Genomic DNA, 13,342 nt, shown 5'->3' on the forward strand with positions numbered 1-13,342 from the left:
AACTGTTTAGAAAAATGACTGAAAGTTTTAAGATGATACAACATGAGTCATACTCTTGAGCGGCTGTTCACTTTTGTGATTGACTTGCTTTCTTCCTACGTTCCTTTTAGTCACCCTGGGAATCGCTGAAGCTGTTTTGTGCAGGAGGCATTGCTGAAACTCCCCTCGCAGCAATGGACTTGGATAAACCATCCGTATGGGGATCCCTGAAACAGAAAACTAGACCGTTCCTGCAAAACCTGAGTGTGAGGAAGACAAAGAAGAGGTCTAGCAAAATGATGAAGAGAACGGTCAACTCCTTGGACCGATGTCTGAGTGTGTCGGTGCCTGACATGCTGGAGGTGGAGACTCTTACAGAAGAAGAAACGACTTATTCAAGTACTCAGGTGCTGTCAAGCAGTTCCCCAAAAAGCTTTTCCAGGTCTGTGATGTCCTTGAAAAGCAGAAGCGCTTCAGCAAGGGCAGTGGGAGATGACTGGCCATGGGTGGCGCAGCAGGTGACACGGACAGAAGTGACAGTCACCCCGCCAGATGTGCAAGCTGCAGGCAGCTCCATGTCCGAGGGGAAGAGGAAATCCAGCGATGACCTGTTTGAACTGCTGCAGAGGACCCGCCTGAGCGCTGCTCTGACAGATGATGGGACAGAGGTAGGTGATTGAGGGCCAGCCAGGCTCAGTGGCCACCTTGGGCTCGTTGTGCTTCTCCTCAATTGTCTGACTTATGAAGGGCTAGAGGATCGAACCAAGGCCAGGTTGGATGGGGCTCTGAGCAACCTGGCCTAGTGGAGGGTGTCTCTGCCTGTGGCAGGGGGTTAGAACTGGATAATCTTTAAGGTCCTTTTCAACCTGAACCATTCTGTGAGGAGGGGGCTCTACTCAAGCAATGAATGAAGAATAAAAATAAGCATGAACTTTATGTGATACCCATATTGTTCAAGACTAATTCAGCTATCCTTAAGCTCAGTTCATAGATGCAAAATAACCCTGCCTCATTTTTTTATATTCTATTTTTATTATTATTTTTAATGGTGCTTCAGATTTTTCAGGTTTGTTGGAGTTTCTTGCTTAAATCAAAAGTTGTTGTAGCCCTCTGAGCTGTGAAATGCAGTGCTGATACATTTGCTTTTTAGTTAATAGTTTGCCAGCATTGTTATATAGCAAAATCAATTTACCATTCACCCACTTAAGACTAAGATGAAGGCAATAGGTGAAAGATGACTGTGAGGAAGGGGAATTCTGCCTATGTCTGGAATTAACCAAAAAAACCCACTTGATGGGGAACAGAACATGTACCATCGTGCTCAGTACTGTCCTTTGGGCTTTCTCAGTGATGATTTAGAGGGGGTGCAAAACCAGTATGTTCCCTCTGCATTCCCCATCTTGTTCCTATTCCTTTCCCCCTCACCATTGTGGTCAGTGTTTATGTGGCTGGGCATAATTTCTCATGCACAGAGGACCAGAGACGGATATGCTCCAAAATTGCCATGAAACTAATTCCTGCCTGACCTGAGAAAATTGTGAATTCTATGGAGTTGCACAATGGCTTCATAATAGAGACATCAGGTGAAGATTGGATCTGCATGAAACAGTTCAGGCAAAATTTGTTTTATTTATATTTTGAGGAAGTATGTATCCTCCTGTTGAGTTCTCACTGGGAAGGTTAGATAATGAACTTTTTGGTGCCTTTTTCACAATAGCTAGTTGTTGCAGTTATGGTGGCTGGTTTCCTTAGTCATTTGATATTAAAAAATTGCAACAGGTGTTTTGGTTTAAGGTTCTCCTTTGGGAATGGAGATTTCACAGGGTAATTATTTTTTAACTGCACCATTCAAAATGATAGTGCTGCTCTGGGGAAAATGGTCCCTTCTGATATAAACTGCTTGTTCTTCATCACAAAGGCCTGTGGATTCCTACCAGATCAGTGTTGGCTCCTAGTCTGTTGTGATGCAGTGTGTCAGGATGGTAGTTACTGACCATCACTTGCAATTTAGTGTTGCTAAATTGTTCACACATTGGCTTCATCTTAGTGCAGTGTACCATTATTCAGAGGGCTACATTAAGAAATGGCTGAAATAGTATATTGTCTTGCTTCTGTGCTCAAACGTTACTCAAAACAATAAGTATATGGCAAATAGATGGACTCTCATTATTTTGGGAGTTCTTCCATGTCTTTTTAATGACAGCAGCATTTTTTTCCTGCTGTTGAAGACCAGAAACCCTAATCTAAAATCTACCACAGCACACCAAAGTTAATACTAAATCCTGTTTTGATTTTGGACAAACTAAGTGTGCAAGGAGAACGAAGTACCTGTGTAGTGATGAAATAGCTTAAGTCCAAGCAAAGTTTCTTCCAGATACACATCCTGAGTCTCGCTTATTTTCTGCAGCATTTAGATCTCTTCCTAAATGTGTATTTCTATATGTGCTAGTGTGTGTAAATCATTTAGTATTTACTTTCATGTCAAATCATTTTGCTCTGTGAATGTTTTTCCTTCCTGTAATCTGTCTCCAATACAACTTTTAAAGACAGTAAATCATTTTCCTCAAAAATACGTAGGAAAGAGTGAAGCAAAGGAAAGTAGAAATGGATAAGAAATACTGAGCAAATTTAATTATATTGAATCTGATTCAATAGGTGAAAGTTTCCCTGCCCATGACAGGGAGTTTGGAACTAGATGGCCTTTAAGGTGCCTTCCAACCCAAACAATTTTGTGATTCTGTGAAAACCTTAATATTCAGTTTTTCTTGTACTTAATTGAACAGCTACAGGTTTTGTGCTGTGTTTCTTGGATGGGAACAGTTAGTTACAGAGGTTTTTGGTCTCTGAATACTGGGTCATGTTGCTGTGAGGAGCATGACAAGAGTTCAAAGAACAAGCATTGTTCTTTTGTGAGCATCACTCACTGCTCAGGGAGGTAAATCAGAAGGAAGGCAGATCCCTGGAACAAAAACTAAAAAAAGCAAAAATGTAGGTTGAGCTTTTTTGCCCTCTGAATTGCTTGTCACATGCCACTTACTCATTTCCTGGTTGTCTTTGGCCACCCAATATCGTGAGATACTTTCCGAGCCTCATGCGTGACATCAGTGTGGGCTTGTGGTTTTCATGTTCATCTCAACTGTCAGTACAGAGCTGCTGGTGCTCAGCACATGCCATCTTCAGCAAAGGCTCTTGCCACAGGAACCATTTTTCCATTGTCAAGAGATTTACTTTCTGTTCTCCATTGCACCTCAGCTAGGCAAGTCTGAGGGGCGAAGAGGCAAGTGAAGTCGCACTGAATCCCTCCCTGCTTGATTCAGGTTGTAAAGGGATCCAGTAATGGCACTTTTTTACCTCTGGGTTTTGTCCATGGCCACGTGTCATTGCTGAGGTGCTCTGACGCCACTTCGTCTTCTTGCCAACACTTTGCAGTGAGTCACAGACAACCCACAGCCTTGTCCCATTGCTGATGCACTCAGTGCCCTTGCAATTTGAATCATTATTCTGCAGAAAACAAGAGGAGACAGGTTTTAAATACTGTCAAGAAGAACTTTTGATCTATTTGTGTGTATATACGTTCATACATATGCTCTTGCTTGGTTTTCACTCAGGTACATTTGGGACTGTGGCCCCCTTGGATGCGTCCCCTTTTGTTTAAAGTTGAGCGATGTCACTGTAGTTTGATAAAAATCAATATTTCAGGACCAAATTTTCACAAAGACTTCTGTCTATGTTCAGTCTTCTTGTTTCAATAAGCTACCTAGAATGATAGTAATTTATGTTATGAGGAGCTAAAATGAAAAAAAAGCAAGCTTTTTTTGTTAAGGTTATAATTGTTTTCAATATCTGTGGATGTAATGCAAGTAAACAAAAAGCAGAATAAAGACAAAATTATAACTTTGGGGGTAATTTTTTTATTATAAATTATATCAAGCTATCCAAGACAGTACTTTTCAAACTATTATAATTTCACTGCAGTTCTTTGGTTCTGTGTTTCTGCCATGTAAAACAAACTGTAAAGAGAAACCATTATCAGTGTCAATGATGGTGCCTTAAGGAGATTCCTGTGAAGCCAGAGACTCCAGGAAACACCAGGTTTAATGCACACAAGTGAGATTTTATGCATACTAGTCAGAAAATTCAAAGTTAGGGTTCCCCTAGCAGCTGTAATTCAGCTCTGTTGTGTGAGAAAATTCTTCTGCTGCTCTTTATGATGATAATTTTTCCACTTTTAATGTGTTTTTGCAAGGTGGCCAAGTTATTATTACTGTGGGAACCATAATGTTAAATTTTGTCTGTCATGCAAGGGAAATTTTACTTGCAATGCTGGATTGCTGTACTTCCTGATATATAATATATGTATCTGGGTGGAGGAGGAGGTGAAGAATTACACAAAGGGTATTTATATTTATTTCAGCATGTCAATATATCTAAGATTTATGTACTTTGGTGCATGAACTGGTTCTTTTTTTAATATTTCTATAGAGGTCCCCACAATGCCTCTCTCATCTGGGAGGTTTGGATGTTACCACACTGCACATAATAACATTTTCACATGAGGATCGAATTCCACCTTGTGTGCATTTCTGTAGGCTTGAGTTATTCCTAACATAAATCTTTGTATTTGAATGGGCTGTGAGTGCCCTATGTTAGACCAAAAGAGTTGCCCAGGCACGTAGGTCCTCTTCAGCTTAAATGAAGATCATAGGCTGTTTTAGTGGTCAAAGTAGCATCAGATGTGTCTTGACTTATGAATCACTTCTGTGTGTCTAGTCTAGATGCCGTGCCACTGTAGGCTCAAGGTTTTTTCATGACTCCGCATTTAGGAAGAAACATTTGACTTCCTCTCCTATGCTGGGCATTGGATAAAAATCCTTTGAATCTTCTACTTACTGCAGAAAGCAGAGGGAAGTACATGTCCAGTGTATTCTCTTTTGTTGTGGTTTAACACAACAGGCAGCTGAATAGGACGCAACTTCTCACTTATTCCCCACTGAGTGTGAGACATCATCCTCCATCCCAGAGTGTGCTGGGGAGAGAATCGGAGAAAACAAAGGTAAAATTGGTGGGTTGAGATAAAGACAGGAGAGAATAGAACAGAGAAAAATTATAAAACATGATACAATTAAAATATTCAAAACAAGTGATACGTAATGCAATTTCTTATCACCTGCCCACTGATGCCGGCCTGTTCCTGAGCAGTGGTCCCTGACCAGAAATAACTGAAACATCAGTGTGTTATCAACTTTATTCTCATCCTAAATCCAAATTACAACACCGTACCAACTAGTAGGAAGAAAATTAACTCTATTCCAGCCAAACCCAGGACATCTCTCGCTTTGACCACTTCTTTTTAATCTTTCCCTGAGTATTTTTCTTTTTCAAAAAACCCAAAACAAAAAAGAACCAGACAAAACCACCAAATGAAGCAAAAAACCCCTTTTCCTGGAACTTGCAGGATAAATTGTAGTCAACTGAGAGTGGCCAGTCACCAGATGCAATAACTTTCAGCTGTCAGGAGAGTTTGTGGTAAGAACCTTCAGCACTCACTACTGGGGAGGAGAAGAATTTATTCCAATAGCTGGAAGCAGGCACTTATTTTCTTGGATTAAACTCAAGACACTAAGTGCAGTTACTGCAAAACAGGAAAAAGAAATATATATTTAAATTGTTGAGAGGAGGTTCTATAAGCAGAAGTAAAAGAATTTCACTCATTACACACATGTATGAGTAATTTCTTGATTGATGCTGGAAGTATTTGCCTGTATTACTGTTGTCTAACTCATTGTATCTTCTGTTTTATAGTACCCATGTGGAGAAATGGATTTTGACTCTTCCCTATCATCTCAAAATTTTGATGATCAAATAGTAAGTCATATCATTTTAAAGCATTTTGAAACTTGATTGGAAGCGCAATTTATTTTAGCTTCAGATTCTCTGCTGCTTACATATTTAAAACCCAGCAGGTGAAGAAGGCTTTATCCAGTCTGGGGTTTTTTGTTGGTTTGTGGAGTTGTTTGTTTAGTGGTGGTTTTGGGTTTTGTTGTTGTTTCGTTTTTTTAGTAGTTCAAAGCAGTTATAAATGGACCCAAATATTCTGAATTTTTTTAAAGTATTATATAATATCTATATTGTACTGGTAACTGATGAAAGCACCAGCATAAATACTCAACTAACAGCCTGGGAACAAACTGGATTAAAGTAAAGACAGCAAGTAGCACAGCTGTAGGGTTTGACAGACAACAAAAACAGTTTTAGACCAGTGTGAAAAGACTTCGGCAGTTTTGAAATGTTATTCTTGTGTAAAGCATGTTAGCCTATTCTAGATGAACTTCTCTACCTTTGCCCTCTGATAACCTCTCAAGTGCTGTCCAGAGGCTGTTTTCACTGAAGGATGCTGCTGCTGAGGTGTGCAACCCTGGCAGCATCTCTGATGACCAAGAATCCTCTTGAGTTTGCTTCTGCAAAACCTCACAACTAGCATTGCCTGCCGCTGGGTTTCTCTCTTAGTCTGTATAAAGAAATGCTGATCCTTGTGGGTTTCTTCCAACTTGAAATATTCTGTGAAACAGCTAGGAAAAGTGATAGGATTTGGAAAAAACGGCCAAGCCTCTGTGGTTGTTCATATCACCACTTGTTTTCAGGTATAACGCTCCTCATGTTACCCTGTTTTGTTGAGCATACCAGATGCTAATACTTAGCTACTTGCATAGTGAAATAAAGCCTGGGAAAGAAACATTTTTCTTTTTTTTTTCCCTTTCTGTAACAGATTGCCCTAAGGAAAGATGAGAACTTTGTCTCTGCAGTACTGAGAGCACACCTGCCTCATTCATGGTCTGCTTCAGGAGCTGTGTGGTGGTGACTGATTTCTTTGTTCTCCTTAGGCTCTGGAGGAGGCAAATGACTGCTTGAGTGACCTGCCCAGCCCCTTTGCCTACCTGCTGACCATCCACCTGAAGGAAGGCCGGAACCTGGTTATCAGAGATCGCTGTGGTGAGCCCCACCTTTCAGCTGTTTTTCTTTGAAATTCACACAGCTCTCCTTTTCACTGATTTTTTAGACTGGCAGTGCATGTGCTTCTTTTCTTATCTCCATTGCAATAAATCATTGTCTTGTATCTCTTCTTGTTCAGGTCAGAGCACTCAGTGATTTGGTTTATCCACCTTAGATACACAGGGGAGGGAGTTGCTCTCTCCTTGCTGCTCCTCCTGTGTGGTTGTGCAGCTAAAAAGCACCTTCTTGGCCCTAAGTGCTTGTACCTATTCAAGAACTGCAAGACAGTCTATTTGAGCTTAAAAAAGAAGCTAAAGAATATTTGGAGATGTAAAAACTGATGGAGCTGCTCTAGGAATGCTTTTGGGGTTATCTTGCAAAGATGTGAATAAAAAGGAAACCATAGGAGCAGGGCTGTAAGCCAAGAATCCTCTCTCTAGGCTGGGGTGTGACTGCATGATGACAACATGCTAAAACCCCAAACCTAAAACCCAGTGCCAAATGATGTATCAAGTAAATTACAAAAGATTTGGGGAATTCCTGGAAAAACTAAGTGAAAGGGCCTGCTGTTAGCCTGGCTCTTCTTCAGGCTGTTGCAACAGGGAGCGAAAGTGCTTACAAGCAGCCGGTTGGTAGTTTCTCCGCTTGCTGTGGAGGGAAGAACTCTCCTGGCAGAGGTTCTGCAGAGTCTCTCTGAACCTGTCAGAGAGTTCTTACATGTGTCCAGTCTTTATTTTGTGGTTGTTGTTTTTTTTTTCCTGCATATGGAAACAGTTCTGATTCTTTTATGTTGCGAAATGTTTAAGTGGTTTCTTATGAGAAGAAGCCATAGGGTTTATTCATACAGGCTTAAAGAAAATAATCTTGCACAGTCTAAAGGCCTTTGAAAATTTGCACCTGGAGGGACCTGTCTGATTAAGAAACGTTCTCACATGGGGTGCTTGTTGGGATTTTAATTGTCTGGTATCTCAGTTAACTTCTTCCCATGCTGGTTTTTCATGTCTTCATGAAACAGTAACTTTTGGCCAAGTGTATGCTTGTTTCTCCTCCCATTCTTTGGAATGAGTGAACGAGTACTTAAGATCTTTACTGTTTAGACAGAATCCTGTATTTCCTAATAGTGTAACAGTTCATCAGATTTACTAGCAAGCTACACAAGCCAGGACACATCCAACTGCTCATATGAAAAAGATGCTAGAAATGAGCAATTCCAGCAGAGTAGTATTTCTAGAGAAAACAGAGTATATTTTCCTCTAGGCTGTGTTTTGTTGTGTAAGAAAGTAAAGCTTGTCTTAGTGTAGCGTTGAACAACACAGTGAAACAACATAAGGGGAAAAAAAGAATTTGATGAGTCTCTGTTGTTTTGTGGCAAATGACCACTCGTTTAGTAAACTGAGTATGTCGGGTGATACAATTCAATAAAATTCTTGCTTTTTATTACACAGGCAGTGGGAGGGGAGAAAGTAGTGACTTAATGATTATTCTTCAAAACCCCTATACTGCAGTGGTGGCTCCTTAACACTGCTGATGCCCTGATGTGTGTGTCTTTATAGGTCTGTGCTGTTGTACTGGTTATGTGACATCTTTGTGTGACACTCAGGCTTGATTTAGAACCACTGTGCTTTTTCAATATGCTTTTAAAAGCAAAGTTTTCAGCTTTGCTCATTTCTCCAGTGTGAGAAAACCTCAGAACTTGTGGGCTGGGAGAGTGTGACTTCCCTCCTCTGTCCCCACCCTGATGCTGGGTACAGCTGCTGTGCTGCGTTATCAGTGTACTTTGAATAATCTGAATATAGGATCTTGTTGCCCATGGCCATCACGTCTTGTGAATCAGATTGTGGCTTAGGCTGAAGGCCAAATCATCCTCTTTCACATTTTGGGAACAGCAAACCCCTAGTGCTAGCCCAGCAAGGCTGCCTGATACAGCTGGGAGAGAGCTCAGACCCTCCTCCCCATGGTTCTCCTTATGTAAAGAGGTGCCAGGGCTCTCCAGTCTGTAAAGCGATGATGATCCTTGTGGATTTCTTCCAGCTCAGGATATTCTCTGAAAGCCGAGTTGCTGGCCCTGTGTTTTAAACCCTCCTCTGGTCAGCCTTGTGTGAGCAACTTCAAAAATGCTCTGGTTAGGTGGGAGTGGTGGCAGAGAGTCGAGTTTCTAGGCAGGAGTAGCAATGTCCTGTTTTTATTCAAACAGAATTCAAATAAAGTCATACTTTATGGTTATTGATGGAAATGAACTTCAAATACCACTTAGAGTGTTCTATGTATTAAATAACAAAATATTCACATGTACACCACAGATGAGTGAAGAGTTTATGCCAACATCTCTAGCCTAAATTAGGTTTAACAAAAGTTTTGTAATTCTCCTGAGTTTTAATATTCAGTTACTACTTTATCAGCAATTTCTTCGGGGAGAAAAAAATCTCAAAGCACTCATCAAGCCCATCAGTTTACCTTTTTTTGGGAGGGGGGGAAGTTCTGTGCTGAAAGGTAAAGAAAATGGTACGTAAATGTCTTGTCCTGCCTTCCTCCCATGTTTGCACTTCCCCCTTAATTTTATCTTAAAACAGTTTAAATAGCTCTGAAGGGAAGCAGTCCCACAGCATAGGTGAGTGATGCCCTCTCCTGGCAGATGAGTAAAGTCTCATACCGCAGTCTGTTTCTGCCTCTGTTTTATCCCAACAAAGAGGTATTTATCTGAGTGTGTATCTGAAAATAAATCTAAGGTGTATGACCCAAGAGAAATATTTCTGCCATTGGAAATAGCTTTTGTTGAAAAATCCTGTCTCTCCTCAGCAAATGCACAGGTTTCTCCCTGAATTTACTCATTATATACCTAACAGTTATTAATTAGGAATTAATTATGCTTGTTGGAGTAAAAGTAAACAGGAGTTCTGCTGATAACTGCAGAGTTTAAGACCAACATGTGATTTCACTTTTGGCACATTTCCAGGTATTTTCTCAGATTTTTTGACTTCCTACGTACTGCTCTTTCCAGGATATGTTTCCTTTGGTGTAATTTAAATTCCTCCTTCACTTTGCAAGATTTTTATTACTTCCCCCCAGTATTAATCCTGTTAACATCTGCTCTTCACCTTTTGCCTCTTGCATTGTGTTTTTGTCTGTCTGTCGAGCTTCTGTAATCCCCGACTTTCTGCAACTTCCCTCCTTGTACCTGTTCGTTATAGAGATTGTCCATCAGCCCAGGAGCCTGGCTTAGCTGCATGTGCTCCCTGGTGCTTCTTCTGAAGTACATAAGCAATGCAGAAAAAAAAAAGAATTTCAGGGTTTTCTTTTCCTCTTTTATCTATTTTTTTTTAAAGTGTAAATGACAGAAAAAGCCTCCATACAGCAACACTCAATATGTACCCGAGCCAAGGAAGCCAGGTGCTGTTAGAGCAGGATCTTGGTTCTGCTGGAAAGTGGGGAAGCTCTGAAAAATCCCTCTTTGGCTCAAAATTGCATGTCCCCTCTAGGGATGCAGGATGAGAGAAGTGTTACCTGTTGATCTTAAGCTTACTTGGAGTCTGATTTACTTGCTTCCACTCTAACCCAGTTATACATTAGAAACTGCCTAAGCAGAAGGTAAGGTGTGCTTGCATGTTACCTGTGTGTACCTTTGGTGCCTAATGTTAGACAGTGTAAGGGTCCTGTATTTACAATTCTTGTAACAGATGAACCAAACACTGAAGGTCATGGATCTTTGTGTGTATATACGCAGCACCAAAAGCTTCATTTTTATGTACTTTTTATAGTATCATTGTTACTAGGTGACATGGTGCAACTCAGTGATGGTGAGGAGCTTGTCATGTAGTTTTAATAGTGTAAGTAGTAAGAAAGCCAAAATGTATTTTATTGATTAAAAACCTATGGAGCACAGCAGTAGTTTTGCAGAACAGAGAGATAATGATCTTATTTAGCTTAAAAAAATCACTATCATTGTTGCCATCTTGTTGCACTGTTAGTGGTTTTATGGCCTTGTTGACCCTTTTTTTGTGAAGCTCACAAGTTCATGCTTTGAACTGAGAGAGGCTGGAGCCTGTTTCTGCCTGCTGGTACACTTTCACAGGGCAGGGTGATGGGTCATGATTACTTGAGTCAGGCTAATGAAATCTGAAAGATCCTGCTCCCTTTTGCTCTGAGGTGCTCTAACTGTGCAGATTGCTGCCTGTACCAGTCACCTTTCGCAGCAGTGACACTGACAGTGAGCAGGAACGTGATGCCACAGCTTGAAGGAAGCATTTGCCTTCCTTCCTTCAGGTGACAAATCAAGCTCTGCTGCTGAAGAATAAGCAGAAACTGGGTTTTGAGTGTCTGTAATGGTAAGAAGCCCCTCCTGTTTCCAAATCCTGTACTTTCAAAGTCTATTTTTCATTTGTTAAACAGTGTGGTTGCAAGAAATACAGTTCTTGGATGTGATGTCAACTGGTGAGTGGCTGTGGTTGGTGTCTGTTCCCCCCAACTCTCCTCCTTTAACCACATTGTTCCAGCCTGAACTTTGTGTGTCTCTTTTCCACATGATTTCTTGTTTTGTAGATTTTTTTACAGGACCTTTTTGCCCCATTTCTATTTCTTTCTTTCAGATTTCATTTATTTCCTGTTGCTGCACTTTGGTTTGCCTTTCATTCTTTCCCAAGGTAGCTGAAAATATGAAGGGAGCAAGGTGGGGTGCAGTAGTACAGAACATACAGAAGATGCTATTGTCTTGATGGGTGCATCCTGCTTTCCTTGTTCAGAGCACATCATCCTTGTCCCTCACATCTAACAGCCCCGACTGCCAGAGGGTCCCAGTGGGTCCAGAAGCTGAAGTTTGATGATCCTTGTAGGTCCCTTCCAAGTCAGGATATTCTGTGATTTGCTGTCTGGGTCCATGCTGATACCAGAGTGCCAGAGGAAGGGATATGTGTGTGTGCTGTGCTGGGTGTTTGTCAGCTTAGACCAAGTAATTGTTTGGAAAGCAAACGCTCAGAGCAATTAGGCTGAATTGCTCTCTGCAAATACGCTGATTAATTTAGACTTTCTCTGTTTTCAGGGTATCTGCAATTAGATCATTAGTCTTTCAGATTTATTAATTATTGAGCTGTATTAGGCAACTTTTCACACTTCTTTTTGAAAGGCGTAATCATGGCTAATTTACAACTGCTGAGAATTTGAATGGTGCTGAGGACTTATTTTGATGTTTTCCGGTTGCTGTGTAGATCTGCGTACAAGGGATTGTGCTACAAGTGTTTGTCTGTGCCAAGGCCAGTTTCTGGAATTGCAATGTGTGTGGTTGAATTTGGTCCTTATGCACAGTGATCCCTGTGAGCATCCCTCCTGGACTGGCTGTGGGAAAGGAATGTATAGAGAGAGGAACACTGGGGAAATAACCAGAGTTCAAAAAATGCAATTTATGTACGTACCCACCCTTGGTAAATTATTGTTAAATTAGGAAATGTAGAATGGCAGCATAGAAAGAGAATGAGTAGGACTCAGAGAATACCCTATGACTCTTCTTTTGTAGGAAGTGTGATTAAATAGCAGGTTTCTTAAACTATAACAGCTCTATCAGTTGTCAGAGCTGGCTCTTGGGGGGCACCTGTCTACATTAACAGCTCACACTGCATCTTTCTGGGACCCTGTAAGGAGATTTTATTAGGTCTGAGACTGAAAACAAGACAGTCTGAGTTTGGGTTGTTTAGCCTGGAGGAGAGAAGTCTCCAGGGAGATCTTAGAGCCTCTTCCAGTGTTTAAAAGGGTTACAAGGGAGCTGAAGAGGGACGTTTCACAGGGGCACATTGTGACAGGACGAGGATAAATTGCTTTAACCTTATTGATTAGAGTTAGATAAGATATTAAGATGAAATTCTGTACTATGAGGGTGGTGAGGCCCTGGCAGAGGTTGCCCAGAGAAGCTGTGTGTGCCCCATCCCTGAAGTGTTCAAGGCCAGGTTGGATTGGGCTTGGAGCAACCTGGGATAGTGGAAGGTGTCCCTGCCCATGGCAGAAGAGTTGGAATGAGATATTTAAGGTCCTTTCCAGCCCAAACCATTCTGTGATAACATGCCACAGAAGTTTCTCAGTGATGAGACTTTATTTTCTGCCCTGTCCTTGTGCTCTCCTGTGTGTTCATCCCTGAGTCCTGACTGGAAATACAATGTTTAGTTGGACTGACTTTTAAAACATAGACAATTCAGTTCTTTGTCAAGTGTCTCTAACATATGTCACATGGAATTTTGGTAGGGTCTTCAGTAGGTTTTTCTCAGTTCCTTTACATTTTTTTTTCGAATGATGTTTCTGAAGTTTCTTGAATAGAAACTGCTATATCTGCATTTTTCATTCTGTTAATATTCAGCTCAGGCATTTTTTTTTCACCCTACTTTATTCCCCCATC

General features: G+C 41.0%; 1 protein-coding gene across 2 annotated transcripts in view; it reads left to right on the forward strand.

The window, feature by feature from the left end:
- The window catches only part of MCTP2 (multiple C2 and transmembrane domain containing 2), a 127,837-nt gene that overhangs the window by 24,871 nt on the left and 89,624 nt on the right, over positions 1-13,342 (forward strand). For both annotated transcript variants that reach the window (XM_071568171.1, XM_071568170.1), the window contains 3 exons: positions 111-647; positions 5,782-5,844; positions 6,861-6,969. In XM_071568171.1, the coding sequence (XP_071424272.1) occupies positions 174-647; positions 5,782-5,844; positions 6,861-6,969 (646 nt within the window). In that variant the 5' untranslated portion in view covers positions 111-173. The remainder of the gene's footprint in view (positions 1-110; positions 648-5,781; positions 5,845-6,860; positions 6,970-13,342) is intronic.

Source organism: Pithys albifrons, chromosome 13, assembly GCF_047495875.1.
Source record: "Pithys albifrons albifrons isolate INPA30051 chromosome 13, PitAlb_v1, whole genome shotgun sequence".
Lineage (NCBI taxonomy): Eukaryota > Metazoa > Chordata > Aves > Passeriformes > Thamnophilidae > Pithys > Pithys albifrons.